General features: G+C 38.1%; 1 protein-coding gene across 2 annotated transcripts; it reads right to left on the bottom strand.

Annotated features, from left to right (window-relative positions):
* Window positions 1-13: 13 nt before the first annotated feature.
* On the bottom strand, window positions 14-27,872 carry LOC122631221 (serum response factor homolog). 2 transcript variants are annotated; one of them, XR_006327649.1, is made up of 6 exons: window positions 27,013-27,872; window positions 23,278-23,529; window positions 10,026-10,131; window positions 4,379-4,507; window positions 3,357-3,926; window positions 14-1,574 (listed from the first exon to the last, which is right to left on the bottom strand). XR_006327649.1 is itself a non-coding variant. In XM_043816630.1 (5 exons), exons 1-5 carry the CDS (start codon window positions 27,568-27,570, stop codon window positions 3,721-3,723), a joined length of 1,251 nt encoding a protein of 416 aa, XP_043672565.1. In that variant the 5' UTR covers window positions 27,571-27,872; the 3' UTR covers window positions 14-3,720. The 2 variants fall into 2 exon arrangements, 1 of the variants encoding a protein (XP_043672565.1); XM_043816630.1 differs by having other exon boundaries at window positions 14-3,926.
* Between the last annotated feature and the right edge of the window lie 69 nt (window positions 27,873-27,941).

Raw genomic sequence — 27,941 nt, 5'->3', positions numbered from 1 at the left:
TCTGTACGGCCTGTAAAGTAAAACGGTACAACTTACCGTCAATTCTTCGATCCTTTATTTCCTTCTAATATATTCACATTAGTTTATAAAAATAAGCTTTTACATAAATCGCAAAGTTTTCTAAGGATTCTTGATTCTTTTTTTCTTTTTCTTTTTTTTTAATCGAACATAAATATCGTTCGTTAATTCATAAATTTCATATGTGAAAGTTAATAAAACGATGTTTTTATCATTTATTTCTCTGTAAAGTTTCGGCGCTATCAAAAATGTACCATTATTTTAATACAATTAAAATTTTGTATAATCACAACGTTATTGCACGTTACTAGGCTAAATCTAGCCGTTTTGACTAGTATTTCGTATTGAACGACACACGTACACAGATATTCCTTTCTCCTTCTTCTTCTTCTTTTTTATATCTGAATAAATCTATTGCTAGCTGCTTCTAATGACGAGATCTCTTTTAACGTGCATACATAAAGATACGTACAAATGTAATAAAACGAAATAATAATAATAATAATATTATTAAATGACTAAATCACGAATAAAAGAAAAAAAAAAAAGGTAAATTTATTTCGACGTACGTCCATAAAAATGCTCATATTTTCGTTATTTATTTTAACATAATCACATCGTTCAATTTTTTTTAAATCGGCTATTTGAGATGTTGCATGTCTTATTATTTTATGTGCAATAATCCAAATATATTATATCACCATTAAGATCGTCCAAGACCCAACGATTTCCATTTCTTCAAGGTCTTCTTAATAATATCAACTTCTTCCTTATTATCAATAGGTCTTTGACGAAAGCACCATTATTAATCGTTATTAATATCATCGATTTTATAGATTAATCATTTCATCGGTCCCATCTAGATTTTAACGTCACATCTCACTTTCGTATATCAAATATTAGATCGAAACATCGAATTTATCCTTAACAAAAATTAACGAAGACTCTTCGTTCCATATTTCTCATATTTATGAATTTGACATACTTCGTGACAAGATTCTACATAAAATAATATAAAATTATGTTTATATATATAATCTGCTTTCTCTTTTCGGCGTGTCTACATTGCATTATGTCAAATGTTATGTCGATTAAATGAGCACGATTAGATATGAATACGAATTCACAATTTCATTTTCTAAATCGATAGTTGATGAGGAAAGAATATAATTTGTCAGATATAACTTCATCGATCTTCGTATTTTTGATATTCGTATTAATATCGAGGAAAGATCGAGAAGAAAGATATTTGAAATTGTCCTAATTCCATAGGATATACATTATTTTTTCGCACGTTGCTAAGATTCACTATTTCAAAATTTCTTTCTATACGAGATCAAGATCTATTCAACATAGACATTTTTCGGATGGGATCGATCTTCGTGATCCAACTTCAAAAATCCAACTTTCTTCTCGCAGGATCGTTGCAACATCAATAAGAAATCATGTATAGTGTCAGTCTCGTAATTGGCAGTGCGTATTTGGGAATCGAATAATTGCAGATACGTTGTTTGAACGATTATACCGTAACCCTGTAGTATTATTTTCAGAAAGTCCTGAAACATAAAATCAATGAATCGTCCATTTTCACGCACTTTTTATCGAGTCACGAGTTGGATCTGTCGTATAGGGCACAGAGCCCTCTCGATCGGTCGAGCTAATGAAGTTTAAACAAGGTGTTCGATATGACACTCCACGATCTTTCTCAATTGATCTTAATTAATCGATCTCACCAAGGCGTGATCGTTGTTCTATCTTGTTAATTCGAGCGTATCACTATCGACGTATCGGACTCGATCAAGTCAGTTACATTTCAGCTGACGGATTAAAATTTTTTAGGTAATATTGATCGCTAACATTAAGATTGTATTGTTTATTGTTTATTGATAATCTAAGAAGACTACGCATGGCCGTAAAAACGCAAACAAATTACTTATCAATTGCACTTTCTTCGATTTCTGCTCTTGTTTTCTTTTTAAGTAATTGAGTGTCCTAATGTATAAAAGAATTTATTGCTATTGATGATTGGGTGAAAAAAAAAAATAAATAAATAAAAAAAAAACTGGTCTATAAAAAAGTACTTACATTCGGGTCGTCGACATTTTTTAAAGCTTCGAAGATCTTCTCATCACTAAGGTAAACGATAAATAGGAACTTATAAAGACTGCCGAGAAGGAAAACAGTAATGGAGAATTAAATCGGATTGCTATTGTTATAAGATCAATTGGATCTTGATAAATATAAAAAAAAAGATAAATCAAATCGTTGTACAAAATGATTTGAGTATTATAGCATTTACTTTTTTTTTTTGCAGAAAAAGATCATTCCTCCATTGATCGTCATCGTAAAGAATTAAAAATTGTTTCTGATCAACGAACAATCGGTAATTAATTATTATTAATTTAATAGTTCATTCGTTTCTTCAAAAGATTTTTATCGACTTCGAAAGATTATTTTACGAAGAACCTAGGATCGATTGCTCATGGACATACGAAATTTAATAACTCGCTTTTCAACAAAAATAAATTTCTTTTCTCGAATACGAATCGAAATAATATTGTCCGATAGATCTTATTTTTCCATATCACATTTGATGCAAACTATATCTCATTAATGAATTTAAAATGAATCTTTTTACGAACGTATCTGTTTTATTATTCCCAGATTTATCCGATTCATGTCGCAAAATCAATATCGATATATCGTATCAAATCGATATTACAATTGGATTTCTTTAATATTTTCATTGGCATTTGAAAATTCGTATACTCGATCAATGATATTTAGAAATAAACTCACGCGAATACAAAAATCAACGATTGATTATATTTTAATCTCTTCCCCTGAAAATTTCAGGGAAATTAATTATTGATCAATAAAATTTGAGACTTATGTATGTACATCCATTCGAATCAAAAGTTTCTCGACCCCCTTATTACTTTTCGTTCTTTTGATCCGGACTTAAAAGTCGCATGCCTTTGACTGGTCGCATCTCAAACAGTTATATCGGGACGTAAGAAAAGTATGCGGCTTTCGCGCGTCTGTCATCATCGTTGTCGTCGTTATCGTCGTTGTTGTCGTCAGTGGTGTCACGATCGACCTACTTGCGATAACTCATCCAAGACTCGAACGAAGGGACACAATAATCAAAGAATTATCTTTCTTCGACGATCTCCGAGATGAAAGAAAATCGATGTATGGCGGAAAAGAGAAAGACAGAGTGAGTGAGTGAATGAGGGAGTGAGAGCGTGAAAGAGAGAGAAAGAAAGGGAGACACAGCGATAAAAAAAAGAAAAAAAAAAGACAAGAGAGAAAGAGAGAGAAAGAGAGAGACTCACTTGTCACGTTTAGTCCGTTTTTAATCGCGAAAAACTTGAAGGAAGAAGAGCCAGGGCCTCGTTTGTATAGTCTAAATTTTGTCGGCTTTTCATTTCTTCTTCAGTTCCTTCATGATCATGCCGCCATTTTTAAGATCCATGATCATCCTTGTCGATATTTCTTTCGTTTCGTTTTTCTTCGAGCCTTCCTCTTCTTTGTTTTTCCTTAATCCATCATTATCTTCTTCTTTTTCTTCTTTTCTTCACGAATTTTCTTTTCCTTCCGTCTTCGAGACTCGAATCGAGATTCCTTCGGAAAGTTTTCCGACGGTTTACGACACAGCGAGACTCGAATATGAGCATCACCGGTTATGTTTCGTCTTTGTCACTCTCTGTCCTTGCTGAGGTCGGAGGGCAACTCGCATGCAACTGAAGATGCTGACCCTGAAATCGGTGATCTCGGTGACGGAGATGACAAGCTCGTTCTCGAGGATACCGGCAACGAGAGACCTGCGGCACTCATCGCCACGTTCAGCGGTATCGTGATGAACGGTTGATTTCCTTGTGATGAATTAACCGATGTTGTCGTACCTAAATGTAAACAGGATATGGTTCTTATCCTAAATTTGGCGCTAATGTTTCTTATCCTTTGATATTAGACGTCGCTCGATGTGCAATTCTAACGGTATTGATTTCTTCTGTTAACTTTACTATCTCTTGAAATGAATCCTTTCTTGCATCGAAGAGAATATTATGGAAAGATAGTGAAGTAAGAGTTCAATTTTGTTTTTATTATTATTATTATTATTATTATTATTATTATTATTATTATTATTATTATTATTATAAACGTTAAAAATGAGAATGAGTAATATATGAACATGAATGTATAAACGCGAATAAAATATTTTTACATAGATATCTATAAATTTTTCATCTTCATAATGAAGAATCTATATTGCTCTTTTACGAACGATTCATGATCTTTCTCCGTCATTTTTCTGGCGTGAAAATGACATTAACCGGTGACCGATAAAACCTACCTCCGTCTTGTGAAATTTGTACGGGCTGGCCGTTTTGTCCAATACCGAGTAAAACACCCGGACTGGGCGAATAAATGACACTTTGTGGCATCTGGTACATGATTCCAGCGGAGAACGAAGGTATATTTCCTGAAACGATAGAATACAGATCGCGACTTTACACGCACATATAGATAGTTAGATAGATACATACGTATCGTATTTGGGAGGATGTAAAAATGGTATTAGAACGTAAAAAGAAGATATTCTTCGTGCGAAAATACTTAATATCAAAATCCACACGAACAAGATCCTTCTCGACTCAATCAATCCGACCTAATAAGGATTTATAATGATAACTTTAGAAGGGTATTTGAGTCTAGTTAGTTAGTTGCGTCATCATTCTCACATTATCGTGGTTTTAGAAAATTTAGGCCTAACATATACGTAGAACAATTTTACCCTCTACACGAATTTTCTATTTTTCACGTAAAAGGGCTAGCGTCAATTTTATTGTAATCCCGCTATGGCATTATATCGAAACAATGCGACTCCGGCCTCCCTCGCTTTCTCGATTAGCCGTAAAAGGGCGAACTGTTCGTACGACGACGAAGTAGATTTCATCATCACCCACCGTCTCTTATCACGGTGCGTAATGGAAACGAAAGAAAAAGACGGACGAACGAAGGAACGAACGAACGAACGAACGAACGAACGAACGAACGAACGAACGATCGATCGGATGGCATTCACTTCGCTGCATTAGCATCGGATATTTATGTGTGCACCTGCAACCGAGCGTGGCGATCTTACATACACAGATAGTTTTTAATTGCATTCGCGTTCTATCTGTTCTACCATTGACACAGAATTTTCCATAAAAATGAGAAAGCAGTATCGCTGCACTTTCAGAAGGTTAATCTTTAAAACATTTTCACACGTTCGTCCTGGTAGGTTACATATCTATCATATCGGGATGACTTAGATACTGGTTACTTTTATAAGTTCCTTCCTTCCTTCCTTCTTCTCCTTCCTTTTACATTTTTAATGTGACATAGTTCGATTAGTATATTCGCATACCTATCGTGAAATTGCTACGAGAGAATCTCTTTCGATTAAATGAATTTCTACTTTCAATGGTAATGAACGGAAAGAAAAATATCTACCGGTAGATAATATATATATATATATATGTGTGTATACGCACGCATGCACGCACGTATACGACAACAATCTTCGTAGGACGAATTTATATGCACGAAGGATAAAAGACGTGATATTATACCGTTTGAATTCGAGTGTCGCTATAACTATATTATCTATACGAGTTATTATAGCCCGTTATAAAATATTTCTATCCAAATAATTTCTATCATTTCGTATCGTTTATATGTGCTCGTCTTATTCAGAATAATGACATCCAAGTACGATCCTTAATAGAATATTTTTTTTGAATGGTTCGTATAGCCTTCAGAAAAAGATTTTCAATGTAAAGAATTACTAAGGGGTTACAGAAGAATTTCTTTCAATTCTCATCTCCCTTTAGTCTTCCCGCCCTCCTTCCGAACCTCCTTCAAATATCGTATCGTTTTTCGCGGTTTCGCCCTCAAAGTGAATTTCGCGAATGTAAAAACAAAAACGTAGGAAGAATGGTAGCGATTGGAGAACGGTGGGTTCCTCACATTCGCGGTGCAATTAGAACGGTAATTTCTTCGATTCGATGTGTATATCACTGACAAAACGCGTCGCGGCGTCGTTCCGTAAATCTTTTCTCGGTCGTTGGACCACCGGAGTGGAAAGGCCGTCCCAAAGGCCGTCTCAAAGGCCGTCGCGTCTCGTTCGATCGACTCATCTCGATAATAATCCTCCGAAAATTCCACCTTCTACGATGGTTAGGTACTCATATACGTACACATATGTACGTACATTGTATATAAATGGGATAAGTAAATAGTTAGACGTATATACAGGTACGTATACCTACATACATAGCTATCTACGCCTAGGGAGTAAGTACTCTCGCGAGCTCGCGCGCGCGCGGAAACGTAGAAAAAGCGCGAAACGTCACGGCGGCGATCGGATGGCCATCCACTCGGTGTACATTAGCATCGATATTTATGTGTACACCTGCATCGAAGCGCGGCTTTCGACCGGATCCTACTTCCCAGTTAGGCAGCGCGTTGTCGTCTTAGTTTGGTCATCGCGGACCGTACGACTCCTTACGGACTCCCCTACACGGATAACCCCGTCATCGCTCGCACGCTTTTCGCATTTTAAGTGTCCTCTCTCTTTTCCCCTCTCTTTTATCTCTTTCTCTCCCACTCTTCCTTCGACATACCTCCCCAATCTCCCCCCACCCTCCCCCTCCCCCACACCCCGCACCATCGACTCTTTCTCTCTTTCCTTCTTTTCTCCTTTCTTACGATATCCTCCTATCTTTTTCTCTTTCTCTTTCTCTCCTCCCCCTCCCCCCTCTCTCTCTCTTTCTGTATTTCTCTTTCCTTTTCTCTTTATCTACGAACCTGTGAGTGACTACTGCCAGCCTGTCTACCTGCCGTTCGTTCTAACGATTTTCCACACGGCAGTCTTACGAGCCGTCGGTCGATCTCTCAACTCGACGAGAGATTCGAGACACGCCCACGAGGGAAAAAATCGGTGTTACCCAATCAGGGGATAATCCTGCCACTTAGGCAGCCCTTCGCTTCGATCCTTTCTCCCTCCCTTTCCGATTCATCATCGGCCATCGTTGGCTTTCTAAAACACGTTAGGATTTACGATCTCGATCGTTTTGATATCGACCGTTCCGATCGGCTTTAACCTGAGCCTTCGTACGTGAATACAGGATGTTTCATAAAGGGTGTAAATGGATTTGACAGTTTGGTGAAAATGATCATCCAAGTATCGCTGTTAATTTTCTTACAATAAAATTCTACAAATAGCTTTGACAACGTAAGAGATATCAATGTTTTAACAAAGTTATGCCTCTATGCGACATTTACTAATCGAAATTATTTTTTACCGAGGACACTGAAATTTAATTCTCGCTTTTATCGAACAGTATCACAAGGATATAAGTCTAACGAATAGGTATATGTTTTTATATTCTTTATGAAACATACTGTACCTATAGAATTTAGATATTCGTTCTGACTCTGCGTCGAAGTTTCCTACTCGGAGTGGTAAAAGCAAATCGTTAGAGAAACGACATCGTCTTATCGTCATCGTGTATCGTGAAATGGTCTTTTTTTAAACATATTTCTTAACGTCAAAACGATTCCTATATATATATATATATATTAATTTAGTGAATTTGAAGATATTCCTGACAATATTATAGACCAGTTTTATCCTTTTTTTTTCTCTATCGATCTTTTCAAGAACGTCTTCGTAATATGACTCTAAAAGAAAATTCTTGAAAAAGTTCCTTTTTATTTTAAATGCGTTCAACATTTTATAGGCTCGTTGCAAAATATTTGAAATTTTATGATCGATTTTACAAATCAAATATCTGTCGACGATGAAAATGATATAAAATAAATTATAATTTTTAATTACTTGAAAAAAAAAAAAAAGAAAAAAAGAAAAAAAAAAAGAATCTATGCTTTCTTCCGTACGATGATTCATCGATGATACTTGTAAAAGAGCGTAAAACAAGCGGAAAATGATTTTATTTGGCTCGTTGATTTAACAGGTGCGATAACGTCGTGTAATTACCGGTATCGCGCGTCTGCACTTAGCGGCCTACCGCAGTGGAACGTAATTCATAACGCAATTAATATCATTTTCATTACATTGCTAGGGACCCTTTTCAAGTGTCACGACATATTAGGGATAGTTTCCTTGTCGAGATATATGCGAACGTACGTTCTCTCTGTCGTTTATAATGAAGCGTGTGTGTACGCAGTGTTATCTGAATTTACGAGGTTCGCACGAGACACGCGCTTTCGTGCGAGAAAAGGAAAGATGTAGCGAAGGAAAGAAAGAAGGACAGAAAATCATGTAAGAAAGAGATAGATAGATAGATAGGTAGATAAATAGATAGAGATAGAGAGATAGAGAGATAGAGAGAGAGAGAGAGAGAGAGAGAGAGAGAGAGAGAAAGAAAAAAAAAAGACAAATTTAGAATCACGCGCGAGAAACGGTTTCTCCCGTTGATCTCTAACAATCACGCGCTTTCATCGAGATATCGGTCGTTAACTAATAAACTAATTCGCATTTAGAATTGTCAATGGTCACGCGATGACTTTATAATATCATTATACGTGCGTTTACGTTGAACATTGTGCGAGTGAACAATGTATTTTCTCAACTTTTTTTGCCCCCTGCCAACCGTTAATACCGTTTTTTTAACAATGCAGGAAGTTATTTACTTTTTCAGTCTTTCTTTAGCCTCTTTTCGTACGTTAAAGTTCTTAAATAACGCATAAAAAGAAAGGTGCCGTGCAGAAAGAAAGTTTCTTTCGAGAAATAATTAAACGATTCTTGTTAGGTTTAACAAGGAAATGTTCATGATAGTACCGTACTTTACTTTTTTCTTATTATTTTCTGACGTGGAAACTCTTCTTATTTCTCGGGTAAAAAGTTAATCGACGGAGAATCACGGAAAGATTAGCGTTATCCACTTATCGATAGTATCGAAAAAAATCAATGAGGAAATATTTGTTTTTAAAATTTAACGATGGAAACTTACGTATCTGCAAGATCATTCGAAAGTTCGAATAGATTAGTTTAAATGAGTATGAGTCAATAAGAAAAGTCTAATGCAATAGAATTTTTCATTGTAAAATAAAATCACTGTTGCAAGTATAAAATTTCGATCCAAGAAACTTTAATTTTCAAGTAACTTAATCGATCAATCATCGAGACGGTCAAACGAGATTACTATACATTGCAAAGATCGAATTCATAGGGAAACGATCTCGACGTCAAACTCACGAATTGTATCTAATATTTTTTTTTTTTTATCACGAAGAAAATTCTGTAGGTTGGATTCTGTAGGTTTATGCTTGAATATCGCTCGAGTTTTATCTATTCTCCGGTGGCACGAAAGATTTTTCGCGACATTCACGTAGAGAGACCATTCGCTCGAATCGAGACCGCAAGATTTATAATCCGTTACGAGAAGTACTCTTGGTCCTTGAAACGGAATCGATCCATTAGCGATTATTTCATTAATATCGCTCGGCGGTATGTCTTTTAAACGACACACCCGAGATTCGTGACTACTGCGTATAGTATTCGCAAGAACTCGCGATTGGAATTTTGATTTCGTCTATCATGAAACTTGGTGAAATTTAGCGACGTCGATATCTGGATAAAATTGATAAAAATACAGTAGGATAGACAGCACGAGTAACGCGTAAAATCGAGAACGTGGGAAGGAAATTTCCGCGGCTGTAGGTATACTGCTTATAAATTCAAATATATAACGCATATAAGTGTACGATCTCGCGAGAGTGTATCGATAAAAATCGAAGCGGATCTATTGGAAACGACACTCCGAGAACTTACATTTAGATGTAACGTTTCACGTACTTCGTACTCGTTGATAGAGATATTGATATTATTGCTAAAAATTCTTATTCCGTGGATGACAACGAATAAAATTTCAATACATCTCGTTACGATATACATACATTACGTAGTAATAAAATAATCGAATCTATACCCGAATGATTCTTTGCGAGATCCTTCGAAACCGGTGAATCGCCGTCGCTCGTATCACCGTCGCTCTCGTTTGCGCAGACATCCGATCTAGGCGACGTTCCGTCTTCCTGTAAAAACAAATAAACAATTATATAATTATACAAACCATATATACACTTGCAATTAATCGCTATAAAATTGTTCAGACAAAGCAAATTTCCCGTATCCCTTTAACGTCTGTAAAAGACGTCTGTAAATAGAAACGAGCCTTAGAAACTATGTTTCGATCGGTAACAATAGCTCGTTGAAGCAACGCTAAAATGTAAAGTAAAAAACTTATGAGAATTTAGTAGTCGCCAATCGCGTGTACGCAATAAACTTTAAAACAAAGGAATCGTAGAATGCAAATGAATTCAAATGTAGCTAACAGATATTGGCAGTTGGTAGTTTGGGAGTAATGAAGAAAAGGTCGAGGATTCGATGCACTTTAAAATAAATACCTCGCAAGCTTGCACCTAGAAGATGCAAGATTAGAGCCATTCAATAGGACTTTTTTTTCTATATTGTTCGAATAGATATCCAAACTCAGCCGGAACTCTTCCATTCTCTATCCTTCTTATTCGATATTTTACATACTTGCTTTCGATCGTTTCGAACGTTGTTGCATCGTATCGTATCGATAGGAGAACTTAGCAGTGCAAATAAACGAGAAATGAAATATGAGATTTTCGAATAAAATTCTGTAACGTCCACGCAAAGCGTTTTATACATCCATTGACCTACGTCCGACAGTACACCTACAAATTTCTGCATTCAGTATATCGCATACGTGTACACCTAGAACCACCCACACGCGACTCGTCCAAACGAATTCCTTCTCTCTCTCTCTCTCTCTCTCTCTCTCTCTCTCTTACAAACCGAGCGTCGAACAAAATACTTTCACTCATCGGAACCTTCGACGTCCACCGACGTTTTAGCTTCTTCCCTCGTAGCATACGTAGCGTTCGTCCTCCAGGGAAATCGTAAGATTTATTTACGCTACTCTCATCATGGTATCGTAAGGAAAGGATAGATCAACAATATCTACGGTTCGTCTTAGATTTAAAAGCCATCTATCGATCAACCTTCGACCTCTTGCCCGAAGAATTTCGCGGTGGTAACAGTTCGGTATTTCTTTATTCTCTAGTTAGGCACTCCTATTTTTCTCTTTCTCCTTTGAACTATCGAAAAGCAAGAAGAAAAGGAAAAGGAAGAAACAGGAAGACGAAAAGGAAGAGGAGGAAGGATGAACGAAGCGAATACGTAGAGTACGTAACGCGCACGTATGTATGTATGTAGTACGTACGTTAGGTACGAAGGAAGCAAGCGGAGGAAGAAGCAGCGAACGAACCAACCAACGAAGCAAGGAACAAACCAAGCAAGCAGCAAGCAACCAACCAAGCTCTACCTAGCGGGGAGAGATGCGCGAGCTTGTTCGCGCTCCTTATATGGCCATCCGCGCAGTCTGAACTCGGCAATGCGCTTCCAGAAGAGATTCTCACAAATTTACGCGGTACTACGTTTCCATCGCTACTTTCTCTCCCCCGCTAGAAGATACTTTTTGCCTGCGCTACGACGATACACCAGGGGGGGGAAAACGGCGACCTATGCGTTTCAACGCGGTCTTTCTTACACGCATACACATATACATAGTTAGATACGCGTATGCACGTATCTACTACCTATACTATATAGAGAAAAAATAGACTCGACCGTTCCTGCCCTCCCTTCGCGTACCCCTCGCGCGAGAATTCACGATGAGTATGCCTCAAACCGAATCCCTCTCTCGAGGTTATACTCCGTCTTGGGAGTCTCTACTTCTTCTTTCTTTTTTTTCTTATTCTTCTTATTCTTCTTCGTCTTCGTCTTCGTCTTCGTCTTCGTCTTCGTCTTCGTCTTCGTCTTTCTCGACTTTGACGAGCTGCAAGAGAAAGAGAGAAAGAGAAAGAGCAAAAAAGAAGTCGACTTGTTGTGGTTCGAGGCTTGATAACTCGCGGTCGATCCGCTCGATGCTACGCGCTGCTCGTAATGAGCGGAAAGGATCGTGGGTGATCTCGAGGAGAGTGAGAGTAAGAGAGGGAAGGATTTCGAGGAATACACTCCACCTTATGATTTTCTTTCATAGATACACATTCACCTTGAAACGTTTTAAACCGTTGATTATATTATCTTAATTGTTCGATAATTATCAGGCTCGTTCGATTTGAAAATACCTTAACGAAAAACAAAATGTCGAATTATACGTAAGACAGATTTAAAGTGACAACGAACGACTAACTCGACCGGATTCCACTACGCTTTCTGCTTTCGTTCGAGTTATTATTCCGGAGGGTCTCCTGGACGTTCGCCGAGTCCCGTTCCGCGGAATTTAGTGAACCAGTGCGACCGCCAATATCGGACCACTTCCTTAACGCGTTACGAATTCGTCGCTGACGTTACTCCATGTATCCCACATTTCCGTACTGGATTTTTAACGAGTCGAATCGACGGAAAGAAAAAGTTACATATTTGACTTGTTAAGATGTACGGAAAAGAAAGAAAGAAAGAAAGCAAAAAAGAGAAAAAGAAAAAAATTCTAATTGTTTTCTTTCTTTCTTTTTCCTTTTTCTTTTTTTTTTTTCCTTGTATAATCCCATCTTCGAACATCTCTCACAATAAGTTCAAGAACATGGTACAACCGTTTGCGAGCGGTTACGATCATTTACGACTTACATTTTAAGCGAACGACGGTACCTCGTCTTATCCTTCGGGAATTGTTTCCACTAGAAAATGGAGCGAGATTGATGTTTAGAAACGATGGTTTGTCGTGAATTGACTTAAAAAGCTACATCGATCTCCTTACGACAATAATCGATCGCAAATCGACGAACGGATGATTCGAATTTTTTTTTTTCTTTCTTTAAGTTCTTCTAAACTTCCAAATTGTTCGAGTTTGATGATGCATAAGCACGATCGAATCGTGTTTAATTTTTTTCGTCCATACGAGAAGTTATTATATACTTTATTTGTACCATCGAATGATGTTGACAGAGCTCAAAGATTTGCGTATAAAAGTTAAATAACAAAATTTATTATTTTTATCGGAGAAGAAAGGAAACGTCAGGGTTACCGAAAAAGTTACGCAAGTGGATTTCTCACTTAAGATACATACATATACAGACAGAGCAACGATACGAGCGTGTGCCTACGCCGCAACCACAAAACACGAGCTGCGATTATATTCCTTGCGAGTTTGTTCGTAATAGGCAAGCGTCGTTCCGCTTCAACATCATCGTATATCATTCTTCTTCGTCTATTATACCGTATTCTCTTTCTGTCTCTCTCTCTCTCTCTCTCTCTCTCCGTCTGTTCTTTCTTTTTTTCTTCTCGTTTTCTTTTTTCGCCCTTTGCACTTTGCTTTTTTGCCAGATAAAATCATTTCTTTCTTTTTTCTAACAGGCACGCATGCTACTCCTGTAGAAAAACTTTTTAGGAAACATAAATTTTATCGGCGTAATCAATCATGTTTTTTTTTTTTTTTTAATTAAGATAAATTAATAATGCTATCGTGAAGATAACACGTCGTGCACGATTTTCAAGAGATAAGAGTTTAGAACCGAATTTCATGGAAAACGAGAAGTGTTAAAATGGTATATAGAAATTAGAAATAAAAAATACAAGGATCGGAAGTTGAAACGTTGTAAGACTTGTGTTAAGCTGTTATTAGATGATTTTCATCTTTATCCTCGCTCACTTTTATCATGACGTGACTAGGAGAACGTACCTTACTATTAACACCTACATCTATCTATTCGCATATATTCGATCGATCCTTCGTGTCGATCGTTATTTCACCTTATTCGTTATGGAATCTGACATAAGTATGTATTATGGTATGTATTATGGTATATGTATTAGGTTTATTTACGAGGTAAGGTTTATATGAGAAATTTATCGCGTTTCTTAAGACCTAAAACAAAAGACTAATAGCCACTTTTGTATCGAATGGAAACTTCTTGCATATTTAATCGGAACAACAGACATCTAAAATATGATCCTATGCTCGATCGTATTCGATATAAACGAAATCGGGGATGAATTTGCAAAACTCGAGATAAAATATCTTTCCAGTTTATCCCAAAAAATGATATCACCCGGACATCCGATACCCGATCAGATCTTTTAATTTTTAAATACCCTTCCAAGAACCCATAACCGATGGAATCTTTTTAACGAAATATCACGAAAGAATTACAAACTGGAACATCATACGAAGAAACCTCGTGGCCGATAGCCGTTCGTTAAACCCCCGAACGCATTCATTAGTATCGGCATTGGGATCGACATAGAAAGAGAAATAAAGAAAAAAAGAGAAGGAGATAGAGAGAGAGTGTGTGTAACAGCAACGGCAAGTTGTATAAGAGAAAAAGAAAAAGAAAAAGAGAAAGAGAGTGGACCACCGGTACGGGGTTCTATGGATAAACCGGATCGACTGGTGGACCAATGAGAGTGGACGAAAATTGCGCGGGCGCGTAGCCGGTAGCCGGCCGGCTTCTGGTCCAGCGGCAGCATCCAACGGTAGCTTCTGCTTCGAACGTACGTCGTCGTCCTCTTCTTCTTCTTCGTCGTCTTCTTCGTCGATCGCTTCCGAGTCACCTTTTCTACCCCCCATTACCGTCGGGCGTGTATAGAAGGCGCGACAAAAAGCGGCATTCCTGACTCTTAAGTCGGATTCTATATAAGTGTCTGCCATCGCGAACATTGCCTGTATATGGCGACAACCGGGCTTTGACAAAGGTGACCGTATATGGCATTCGGCTTCCACCTTCCATACGTGCGTACGCGCCTCCGTTCCTTCTATCTTCCCTTCCCCCCTCTCCCATTTCTCCCTTCTCCTTACTTTTACTCTTCCCCCCACCACCCCACCCCACATTCACCCCTCTTCTCCTCTTACTCGCTTATTCTCTCTCTCTCTCTCTCTCTCTCTCTCGTTCTCTCTTTCTCTCTCTCTTATTCTCTTTCGCGATCGAGCACCTGGGAGAACCACCACGGCAATCGACGACCGTTCAAACGGTCGGCGTCAAATCGTAAATCCATCTTTCTTTCTTTCTTTCTTTCTTTCTTTCTTTCTATGTCTATCTCTTTCCTTAAGGTGCTTTGCGACGCGCCACCGAATAAACGGCGCGTACGATCGCGCGAAGCGCGAGGGAATGAAATGCGATTACGTTTTAGTAGGGGTGAAACCTGCCCGACGAATGTAGCGCCATCTCGCTGAGAAATCGGCAAAAAACTACCCTGGAAAGATACAGGTAGGTGTGTGTATAACATACGTACGTGCGTAGGTACATGTATGCTTACGTGTGCTTTCGTTCCTCGTTTCACTTTTTTTTTTTTTATTTTTAACTTCCATTTTCGACAATAGGTGATGAAAAGAAAAAAAAAAAAACAAGAAGGGAAGGAGAAAAAGGGAAGAGAGTGGGAAAAAGAGAATCGTGTTTTTTTTGTGATATAAAAGTTTTTGTAGAGCCTGCGTAAAATATGGAGATACTGTCTAATAAATTTTATCGCGTAATCTTTGAATCAAGAAATGACAATGTTCGATTTATTTCTTCTATTAGTTTTAATCGATTATCCTTCGATGTTTACCATTCGATTGTGAGGATAACTTTCTCAACGCCAAAACGTCCATCTAGCGTTCATCTTCTCGTTAACTCTCTTTTCTTCTTTCTTATTTTCTTTCTACGTTTAAACATATAGGAGGCGATAATGAAGTAGGTTATACGAATTATCGAATTGAATTCTATTTATCTTTTATTTCGCATCTCGATCGTCCATTGATCGGGATCATTTTTTCTTTTCTCTTCAATAAATTAACACATACAAATGTTAAATCATTAGGCGTTAGTGTTTGACTTCTTTATTCGTCGAAGGTGTTAGTAATGCGTAAACGCGCGGGGATCTTCGTTAATCCTTTTCCCTTATTTGTTTTACCATTTTTTTTTTTTTTATTTATTTACAACATTCCGTAATCCTTGCTTGCGTAGTCCGAGTAAGAGCCAGTCGAATCAGAAGTCATTGCCGGGGGGACGTGTTACTAACCATTTTCTCTTTTTCTCAACCACAAGGCGTTTTATTGAGAAAAAAAAAAAAAAAAAGAAAGAAAAAGAAAAAAAACGTTATTTCACGTCCGGCGAAGGGCGAAAATGGGTGATAGGTATGTATCTTCATTATTATCTTATTAATTATGTAGGGTACGAAGTCCTCGTAATTGGCACAGTTCTTTTTTCTCTCTCTCTCTCTTTCTTTCTTTCTTAATGACTGCACTTGTGCTTGGAATATAATTTAAATGTTAACAGTATGCGCGATACGTGAGAGCCATAACAAAATATTGTAGCTTTTTTCGAACGTAGAAAAATAAGATACGCTTCGTCTCTTCGACATAAGCGTTAATATCTTTTTACGTACATTACAATATACGTATTCTTTAAGGAGCCTCGACTTTTTCTACGTTTCTTGAAAAAAAGACAAATTATTAATCCTTTTCCTTCTTTTCTTCGAAAGTTATAAAATTAATAAAAGCTCGTCTGTTTCAAGATCGGATTATCAAACGCTTTTCTAGTGATCGATATTTTTCATATCGATAGATCGACGCATCGTTAATAGAGAATAAGCAAAAACGACTAAATTCCAGTCACGGATGGTTAGGTTTGTTTGGATCACAGAGAGATGTTACACCACCTACCTTATGCACCATCCGCCTGACGATTTTCTTTCTTTTTTATTTTCTTTTGTAGTAGCGCAGAGAAAGAGAAAGGAAAAAAAATAAGAACGAGGGGACGAAAGAGACAGAGAGAGAGAGAGAAAGAGAGAGAGAGAAAAAGAGGGAGAGAGAACAAGAGAGAGAACGAGTCCGACGACCTTGGTTGTAAGCAAACGAGGGTGGTCGCGATATGGTAGCAGGAACGATCGTACCGCCGACAATGCCACTTTGCTATGTCAAGGTGTCTACTTCGGGGTAAGACAAGAGGTCTTACGACGTCTACCTCTCCTCGCCACTTCGCTTAAACTAATGGCGTTTGTCTCGCACGAGTCTCTCTCTCTCTCTCTCTCTCTCTCTCATCGAACTCCTCCGCCGTAAATAAAATACGACGAAGTTGATTCTAAAGACGAAGAAAAATCTAAAACATCTATCGGCCGTTCTCTTTCCCTCGAATCTATTCTTGCAATGAGGTCTCTCTGAGAGGTTTGAATTTTATTTAACGAAGAGAGAGATAATGAAAGATAGATAGAGAGATAGAGAGAGATAAAGAGAAAGAGAGAGAGAGAGAGAATACGGGTAATTTTTTTAAGAAAGAATTCGTCGGCATTTCGCAAAAGCCTTAATTAAAAAGACGCGTCGTTAGACCATGGAAGGATAGAACTAATGGCACGAAAAGCGTTCGCCGATCTCTCTCCCTTTCTATCTCTCTCTTTCTCTTTCTTTATTTCTCTCTCGCTCGCTTGCTAACTCGTGATAGTACGCGCGAACCACGAACCAGTTTGCACCTTGACTCGATCCGTCATCAGCCGTTGTTCGTCAACGACGGCAGGTGGGCAAATCTAGCGTACGATCGACGAAAAAAAAAAGAAACAAGTATGAGAGAAAAAACACTACCATTATGTCCTTTTAAGAACGTTTAAGAACGTGCAGAATAGTTCCATGATTCTCGATAGTCGTCTCGTTAAGGTCGTGCTATATGCCAGAGAGACAATAAGTGGTACGACGAATCGATCCACAGCATTCGTAAGCATTTTCAACAATTTCTAAGTTTTTTTCTTAATACCTCTCTCTTTTGTTCTCTCACTCTCTCTCTCTCTTTATTCCCATTATCTTATTCTCTTTTTCAAACGTTAAATATCCTTGCATAGAATAAACCATATAATTGGATCAATTTCATCCTAATTTTTACGGACGATTCTCATTCAAGTTGTCATTACTTTTTTTTCTCTTGTATATTTAACAAATTGAGGATCAAACAAAAATTATATATTTAATTTCGTGTTAAAAAAAAACTATTTCGACAAAAAATGACAATAGTAGAAACAGATATATATATATATATATATATATATATATATATATATCAAATGATTACTTTTTAATCGATCCCGTTATATGATTCATTCTGTTACATAGAAAAAACGCTGTAAGAAGAAACGATCGTCATCGATTGACGTCTAAAAGAACTAATCTTAACTATTGTGTCATTGGTTAACGAATCGTCAGAAAATCGGTAAAGAATATAACCGACTTGTTCTCTATCAAAGATCCTGTTTGTTATATATATTCTGCTGATAGACAATACCTGTTGCAATAACTCGAATTTTTACGGTAGTCAAATTATCATACATATTTTCAAATGGGAATGAACGAGAGCAGAGTTATGCCCATAAGTGTATATATATATATATATATATATATATATATATATATATATATATATGTACGTATATCTCTGAGAGCTAAAATGGTTACATAAATTTTGTACAACAGGTGATCGCGCTCGCACACTCAAAACAAATGGGTTGGAACATCGATCCAGTTGTCGTTCTGTCGTTGTCGTCGTTGTCGTCGTCGTTGTCGTGCTCGTTGTTTCGTCGTCGTCCAAAAACTGTTACAGATCATCACGCCCGATAAGATCGAACCAGTTTGCGACTCGAATCGATCCATTATCGCCGTCGTAACGGCAGGTAGTCCTCCACCTACCTGTTCGCCAAAGAGTCCATACGGCGACGACACCACAGAAAGAACATTGGACGAGAAGAGAGAAAGAGATAGATACATATATATAGAGAGAGAAAGAGTGAGAGCATCTGAGAAGCCGGTCGTACTATTGTTAAAAAAATTATATGTATATATGTAATATATATATGTGTGTGTATATGTACGTATATATATGTATATATATGTATGTATGTATATATATATATATATATAAATGTAATATAAATATTATCACAGTATTTTACAGCAATATACTATTTACACAACGCGATATACATATTTCTTTTTTTTATAGGCATTTCAGCCGGACGTTTTCATTAATTTAATTATTCTATAATTATTAAACGTCATCTCGTTTTGTACTCTGCGCGTCGTTTCCTTTGCACTTCTCGGATCTACGTATTTCTTTCGCACTACGTTAGCATTACGTTCGTATTACCTTCTTTTCGTTTCCTTAAATTATTATACTTTACGTGGATCTTTCATTACCTTTTTAATTGCCTTTTTAAAATTCTTTAATAAAATCCTTATTGATCGATATTGCATATTTTAAGAATAAAGAAACGTTTACGCTTTACAGTACCAAAAGATCCACGAATAATTTCAAAAATAAAATGATACATAAATCAACAAACAAACAACGCATACAACACGGACGCACACACATACGCATGCACAATCTCAACACGACAAATAAATCGTTCGCTACTCAAGGAATTTCGATGGGCTCGCGCCTACAGCGATGATTAAATTAAATTAATAAAAAAAGTTTGATTTCAATGAGATTGATGGGGAACACGGGGGTGTGCGGACGTTGGACGGAGAAAACGAAGATCATTAAGTACCAGCTACTTAGTCTACCAGAACGTGAGAAAATAAAGGAGGAAAGATAATGAAAATAAAAATAATAATAATAAAAATAATAATAATAATAATAATAATAATAATAATAATAATAATAATAATAAAAGAAACAAATACTACTGGTCATGCCATTTCGGTACGCAACACTTTACACAACAACGTACGATGCATAATAACAAGAACAACAATGTACAATTATTCGAAATGCACAGCAATGCCAAGCGTGCACCGCCGAGGGAGGAAAAAAGAAAGAGATAAAAAGAAAAAAATATATGGGAGAGAAAGAATAGAAAGAAAAAAAGAGAAAGAGAGAGACAAAGAGGTTCTTTGCTCGAACTCGCACCTACGTACAATCGTTTCTCCCTTCGCCCTTCTGCACGTCGGTGGAGAAAGCCGAAGCCTTTTTGAAAAAAATAAAAGGTTCGCTCGCTTTATCGAAAGGAGAGGACAGAGTTGGAAGGAAAAATGTTCTTTTTTAGAGAGTAATAGATAGAAAGAGAGAGAGAGAGAGGGAGGGAGAGAAAGAGCAAATCTTTTGCTTTCGCGATAACATATCATATCCTGCCGAGTTACACGCGTGAAGAATACGACTAGCGATTTTGAACTAATTCGTTTTCCTCTCTAGCGGATTTATGGGAGGGGGTATGTATTTTCGAATTTACGATCCTCTTCATTTTTATTTTATTTCTTTTTTTTTTCTTTTTTTCATTTTTCTTTTTATTTATTTTTTTTTTGTTATTATTTTGCGTTGCACGGCAGCTTAGAGCATTAAGATCTTAGAGGATCGTGATTGTTCTTCGAACGAATCGAGTATGCCTACATATACGATAATATTTATGTTTGTATAAAATATATACAATGCGTCGCTTCAAATAAATATGTTTTTAAATTAAGTAGTACAAAAAGAAAAGGAAAGAAAGAAAAAAAACAAAAAAAAAAGCAAAAGAAAGATAGATAAAAAAAAAAAGAGAAGAAAAGAAGAGCATAAGATTCCTTTTGCAAAGAAGATACCCAGTTATTTTAGGGTAGTTCATCACAATAAAGAGTTTACCAGTAGTCTAAATCTACGATTTACAATTTATACACGTCGATTTGTCTATACTTGTTCCTTTTTTCTACTTTCCTTTTTTTTCTCTCTCATCGTATTTTATCCTTCCTATCCTCGTGTTTTTTTTTCTTTTTCATTTTTTTTCTTTTTCTTTTTATCCCCATTCTCCATCGCGCATCATTCTTGCTGATTATTATCGAAAGCGAAAATTTCATCGCGTCGCGGCGTAAACTCGAAGAGTCGAAAGTGTATCTTATAAATATGATAATGGCTATTTTCATCGAGTCGATCGTCGATCGATCGTGTGCCCACTTTCGAACGGTTTATTTTCTCGGGTGTCGGGAAACGAGCGAAGCGGCCGGTTGCACGCGCGCGCGCGTGCATACACACCGCCTCCGCCGCTGCTGCTACGAACGAACGATGGTTACGATTAACGATGGCTAATTAGCATTTCTTTCGTGGTTCACGATTTAACTCAGTTCGACGAAGCGTAAACGATCTAATAACAGAGCACCGTTACGAAAATTCCTCCTACATCGTATCCACACTTCGTAATATGTAACGTTGTATGTAGGTACGTTAAAAAGTTTCTTTATATTTATAATTCGCTTATAAAATATCTCTATATCGTTGGATAATATTGGTGAATTATCCATACAAAAAAAAAAAAAAAAAAAAACAACAATGAAAGGAAAACGGAGAGAAAAAAATCCCAACGCATTTTTCTTTCAATTCATAACTATAGATACATATATCGTTGCGAGCGTAATCGTAGATACGAGCATGCGCAGCTGTTTCTAAAAATTCAGAAAAGAATTGTTTATCAACAACGATGATCCGCGGTTAATTTTCGGTAAAAAAAAAAAAAGAAAAAAAAAATAAAATCGAAAAAAAAGTAGAATATGCGACGTGTGGTCACGAACGCGCGGAGGAAATATTTCACAATTCGAAATTATACTTAAATATTGTAAATAAGTAATAATAAAATGTTATCGTTCTAACGCGTGATACACATAATATATATATATATGCGTAAATAGATAATATATTTATATCCCAATATCTATATACGTATATGCGTAAAGTGAAAATAATCGAGAAACACAATTCAATAATTATTCTCGCTTCGCAATATTTGACTACTTAGTGAGGTCGTTTAAAATTTGTCAGGAATAATTGGACAATCCGCTCTCATTTTTTCTTTTTTTCATTCGTTTCCTCGAAAGTGATAAAATGGGCATGAAATAAAAGAAGAGGTTCGCTCGCGCTTCCTCTTTTATCCGGCGTTCCAATTGTAAGCAATCGACGGACGATCGATGTCGCGATGGTTTGCCATTATAGACCGAACCGATCTTCCCTTTTTACCGGTTAGCCGAGCGATGGTACGCGCGGTACGACGCGACGCACCTCCTGCAAATAACTCTGCTTCCGTAATACGCGTCGGCTGGACTAGATTTGTGCGCAGAAAAACGAGCCCTGTAGCCTTTCTTACGCGCCTCTTCAGCCTCTTCCGACGTCGAGGACGCGTCGTCGTCGGATCGCGGATATATACCGTTAAAAGTCGTCCTCACAGCTTTGCGGAATCTTTTCGAATCGAATCGAATCAATTCTCAACGACATTTAACGCGGCATATATAGATTGAAATTACACATCGTTGAGAGATCGTCCGACTGCTCGAAAGAATTAACGGAGAACGAATTTAACGGCATGAGAAATGAAAGAAAAATAAGAAACGTAAGTAATTGGCAGTCCAAGCGCGATCCAAGCCGAGAATAAAGGAGATCTCTCGATACGTGAAACCGCAGGCTGCAACGTTATAAAATCGAGAGCCCAACTGGCGATAATCGGGCCAGTGATAAGGGAGATCGTCCGCGAGCCGTTCGACGTATGAAAGCTATCTCTATCTATCATGGACGGAATCGAACAATACATTTGTTTTCCTATCGAGCTTACAGGAGAGAGAGAGAGAGATAGATAGATAGAGAGAGAGAGAGAGAGAGAGAGAGAGAGAGGCACCTGGAAAGTCGGTATTGTCAAAAATAATCGGGAAAGTAGAAAGTAAAATCTGGATGGTGAGGAGGATGAGGCGATGGGGGAGTAGGAGAAGAGTCAGGATCGAAGAAGGGCGAGGAGAAGGGAGGTAAATAGGAGGGATGACGATGATGAGGATGAGGATGAGGATGGGGATGGGGATGGGGATGGGGATAAGGAAGAGGAGGAGGATGGGATAGGATAGGGGAGGTGAGGTGGTACTACCGTTGAGGATGCGAGTGAGACATATGAGGATGATAGGCAGCGTGATGAGGTGGCAGAGGAGAGGGACAGGATTGTTGATACGGTCCACCGGCGAGCATCGGTCCAGGACTGGAACAGGGTACGAGGTGCGAGCTCGGCGATGCCGCATGCGCATGCGCGATCAGATGAGCGTGCTGCGCGTGCGAGGGCGGCGCGTGCTGCGAAGCCGGCGGCGGTGGCGGTGGCGGCGGACCCGGATGACCACCGGTGGGTCCGCCGCCCGCTCCGGGATAGCCACCGTGTAGGGAGCCACCGTGAGGCGAGCCATAGACCAGTTGCCTTACTTTCTGCTCCTCGTCGCCGATGTTGTAGGTTAACTCGGTCTCCTCGAACCCGGTCGCCGACATCCGTTGATCTCCCGAGGAACCGGAAGGCGGTGGATCGGGACTGTTCAGGCACGTCTGGATCAACGCTTTCCCGGCTTCGCTCGTTATCATCGGTTGCAGTTTGCGCGTCGCAAACGTGTACACGTGACCGGTCTCGCTCGCTACCAATAGCATCACTTGCGTACCGGTCAACGTCGACAGCTCGTACGCCTGCGAACGAAGATATCACGTATTATTTATTACTCGATCGTTAATTTCCTGCGTTAACGAACTTCGATCTCGAAGATCGCACCCGAAAGACTTCGTGTACCTACCTACAGCTTCTTTTTCTTTCCTCCCTCATTTTACTCACTCCCTTCATTTTACTCTTGCACCCGAGGGGAAGGAAAATAAAATCATCGAAAATTGTCCCTCTTCACTCGGCGATAAACTGATTTTGAGATTACTTGATTAACTCGGACAATTACGTTCGTTGTGACTTTAAACGACCCGTTGATGAAAACATTCTTATTAAGTGCACGCTCCTCGTTAGACTTTCTAATTAGATATCGTCCGAAGATATATATCGGTTCCTCGTCCTATCCCTTTACGCACATTATAGAGAGATAACGATCGCAAGAGAGAGTAGGGTATAAATACGCGTACTCCTGTTCGCAGCTGTTCCATTCGGTCACGTGACCGTCGGTTAAACGCGGCGCGCGAACGTTCGAAGTGCTGCGCACAAGTCTTTCTTTACGAGTACGACTCAAACGTTTCTCCTGTCCCGATCGGCAAAAAATTACAACGGTTCGAGTACTTGCGATAAGGAATGACCTGCAGCGTATTTTTCTATATTTTCCTTTCTTCTTAATATCGACGTAATATCATCGCTCTTTTATAATATCAAATATACATTACATAGGATCATTTCGATAAAGAGTTTAATGAGTAAAAATTATGAAGGAAATTACGTTATATATAATGCATCGACTTATAAAAGAATATACTTTCTTACTATAACACCAAATGGTTTCACACATTTTCTTTTTCTACTCAAATACATTTAACTACTAAAAAAAAAAAAAAAAAAAAAGAAGAAAGAATAAAACGAGTATTACAAGGGAAAAGAAATGAATGAAAGCGAGGTAATAAAAATTACATTGCTATGGAGTTATCACTTACAAGATTAGATACACAAACGTAAAAAAGAACTAAGCCAAAATAGAATTGTCGTTAAATTCTATATGCACACATATAAGAATCAAAAAGAAAGAAACTTTTTCACTCCGAACGTTGTCATTATTAATCATCACGGGTAGTAAGTACGGAGGGATGAGAATGAAAGAAAGAGGATAGAGAAATCTTCGCTAAGTGGTAAAAAAAAAAAAAGGGAAACGAAAAAAAAAAGATCGGCACGGCATGGCCTTTGATCGTAATATACGAGCCTTTATACTTTGGATGACTTTTGAGATGACTACATGTATTTTAGGAGATATTAGGATGCGTTGCTATTATTATACTACGTTTCTACTCCGACAGCTACGCCGGTAAGCTACGAAAGTGAAGGAAAGCGAGTATAAATAAACCGAGACCGTAGCCTTAATCGCGCTTAGACGAGCTATTTACTTACATCGTTCACGTATTTCCATATAATCGAAAAAAAAACGAAGGAAGATCGATCGATCGATCTTCCTTCGTTTTTTTTTTCGATAAAAGTCGATCCGATAATCGGCCGAAACTAGTTCGTTCAAAACTTTACACTATTATGTACTTATCGTTAATCCAAAACAAATATATATGTGACTATTATCACATAATTATTACTCCAAGCTATTTTTTTTCTTTTTTCTTTTTTTTTTAAGTTTTTATTTCTTTTTTTTTTTCATTTTTTATTCATTTTTTTTTTTTTTCATTTGCAAGGTTGCAACATAACATCGTTCATGAATCAATGTTTATGTTCGTACCAATACTATTCGATAGTTACGTGAATTCGCGATTTACATGATTCCATGGACAAGCATTGATAATTATTCTCAAGAATTATTCTTTCACACGAATGGATATATATATATGGATATGTGTGTGTTGAAATAAAAAGATGAAATATATCACCTGACCGAGATGGAGAAAGAAGCTTTGATAAACAAATAAAAAAAAAATAATACACACACCTACAAATGTCATAATTTTCAGATGTAATCCAAAATCAATCGGAGTAGTGGTATCGATGACAAGTCATTCTTTTTTTTCGAGTAAATTATATTACTTTTTGTCGATTATTTCATCGTCTTAAATGAAGAAAGAAGAACGAGTAAATAGAGATAACTCGAGGCCTTAATAACATATGCATTAAAAAATATTTACAGTGGATGTAAGCGAACGTTCACACATGACGTTACCGTAACTCAATCTTTTACAATATTTTTTAAGAAAGAATATAAAAATGTCATTCTTGTCAAAATTGTTACTCATTTTTTTTTAAAAGGCTTATTTAGAGAGAGAGAGAGAGAGATAATATAAAAAGATTTAATGTTACTACTAAGATATAACAAAATGGAATAGACATTAATTGATTACGATAAATCGATTAATTTTTTTCTTATTGGGACTTATTGTTATTATTATTCGCTACTATCTTAATCATTTCTACTACGTTTACCACGCATGTGGTTGCGTATGTACACAGAACATAGAAATAAAGAAGTAAAATGCAATGTTAACTATGATAATTATTACATTAATTACATTTAAGTTTCGGTCGTAGAAAAGTTGAACCTGTCGTACAAAAAATTGACTATTAACTTTTTAACTTAAGTATGTAGTTATGCGTAAATAACTTTAATATATACTCGATAAAAGAGGGAGCATGGTTAAGGACGACTAAAATCATTCCAATATTTTAATGAAAAAAAAAAGGATCGAAGTTAAAGCTAAATCACTTCCGATCTATATTGTGAATCGAATTTATCGAACTTTTGATACATATATTTATAGAAAAGAAATGACTCGTTTATTAATTACACGTTCTCGATAAAACACGTTGAAAAATTTTGTTGTATCCATTTCGTACAAGACAAATTACTCGTTCGTTAATTTCTCGGGCAATTTTCTTTTCGATAGAAACGAAACTCGTCTATCACATAACACCGACGTATTCGATAACTCGCAATAATTCAAAGAGCGCGCGATTCGGCGCTCCTGGGTAATTCAAATGAATCCGCGCGAAAGTTATTTCTATGCGCGCGACGCGACTTGTAACGTTTTTGGAACGTACGAACGCAGGTATGTAACTTGATCGAATCAAACAAAGTATACCGAATGAAATACTTGTTTATAATCATTTTTACGTATCGTTCTAATCGATACCAGGACCCGCTTTTAACCGAACGATGTAACTCGAACTCGATGGCGTTTACGAGCGTGAGTCGGAGGCGGATATAAATAAACCTAATACGCGTAACGAGTAAAGAAGAAATGCGACGAACGACGCTCGGTTTTTGAATCGACGAGTGAAAATGCTCGAAAATCGCGGATTTGTTATTCGAAACCGACGCAGGACGTGGAACGCGTGAGCGCGCGTAATTCGTCAAGGTAACGTCTCGTTTCGCGTCGAATTCCATTTCCGAGGTTTTTGACATACGACGAAACGAAAAAACAAGGAGAAAAGTGAACGTAACAGACGATACATAGAAACATGAGATGGACTCGACTAACCTTCTTCATGATACCGGTCTTCCTCTTGGAGAATGTGGTGTACCTTCTTAGCTTGTTATCGATGTACTCCATTTTAATCTTGACTCTACCCTTGGTCTTCTTTCCATTAGAGGGTGGCGACTTCTTCGGCTGTCCGAGATTCGTGAAGGATTCATCGAGATTCTCGGCGACACAATCGGACATTGTCATGCCCTGTTGCTGCTGCTGCTGCTGTTGTTGTTGCTGCTGCTGCTGCTGCTGCTGCTGTTGGGAAAGTGCCTGCTGCCTGGCGTTAGTGTCGTCGGTATAACAAACATCCGACGTCGTCCTCTTGATGCCTCTGCTCTGGACCGTGGCGACGCCGGGCGTCGGGCCGCCCCCGGGCATCATGGTGGCGCCACCACGTTGGCCCAACTGAGAAGCAGCAGCGGCTGCAGCGGCGGCGGCAGCAGCAGCAGCACCGAGTTGGGAGGTGGACGGTCGCCCGTACATTTCCGTGGCACCGTCGCTACCGATCATCCCCATGCCGTAGCCGAGACTCGCGTAACGACCGTCCCTTCCGCCGCTAGGGTTGTCCATCACGGAGCCCGACACATTTATTATTATCTAATAGCACCCCTCGATCGAGCTCGATCGCCGCCACCGTATCGCGTAAACCAACCGCCGCTCTGCTTCCCACGTGATCGATCATCTAGAGGAACACGGGACAACAACGCGCACTACACGAGCGCTCCCCGCGAACTGTATGCGCGCGGTCCTATCGTAACTTGACCTACGTGCTCGAAGCGCTGCCTCCGCGTGCCCGTGCGCGCCATCTACCCCCACCACGGCGAGCGTGCGCCGTTAAAAAGTAGTCCACCCTTTCGAAATTCGATCCTTCCCACCGTGGACCGACGGTGTTTCCCCTTTCAAAAAATCTATTTCGATCTCGTTTAACGTTATCCGTCGAC

The sequence above is a fragment of the Vespula pensylvanica genome, chromosome 8 (genome assembly GCF_014466175.1).
Source record: "Vespula pensylvanica isolate Volc-1 chromosome 8, ASM1446617v1, whole genome shotgun sequence".
NCBI lineage: Eukaryota > Metazoa > Arthropoda > Insecta > Hymenoptera > Vespidae > Vespula > Vespula pensylvanica.
The sequence above is the reverse complement of the archived record's forward strand: the minus strand, read 5'-3'. Positions and strand labels throughout refer to the sequence as shown.

What these genes read in the sequence shown, in the direction of transcription:
- LOC122631221 (XM_043816630.1), bottom strand. Translation starts at nt 27,570, where the DNA reads ATGGACAACCCTAGCGGCGGAAGGGACGGTCGTTACGCGAGTCTCGGC. An exon ending in TCTCGCAAAGAATCATTCGG is followed by an intron (nt 4,508 to 10,025) that starts GTATAGATTCGA and finishes CTATCGTTTCAG; the next exon opens with GAAATATACCTTCGTTCTCC. An exon ending in ACAAATTTCACAAGACGGAG is followed by an intron (nt 3,927 to 4,378) that starts GTAGGTTTTATC and finishes GTTTACATTTAG; the next exon opens with GTACGACAACATCGGTTAAT.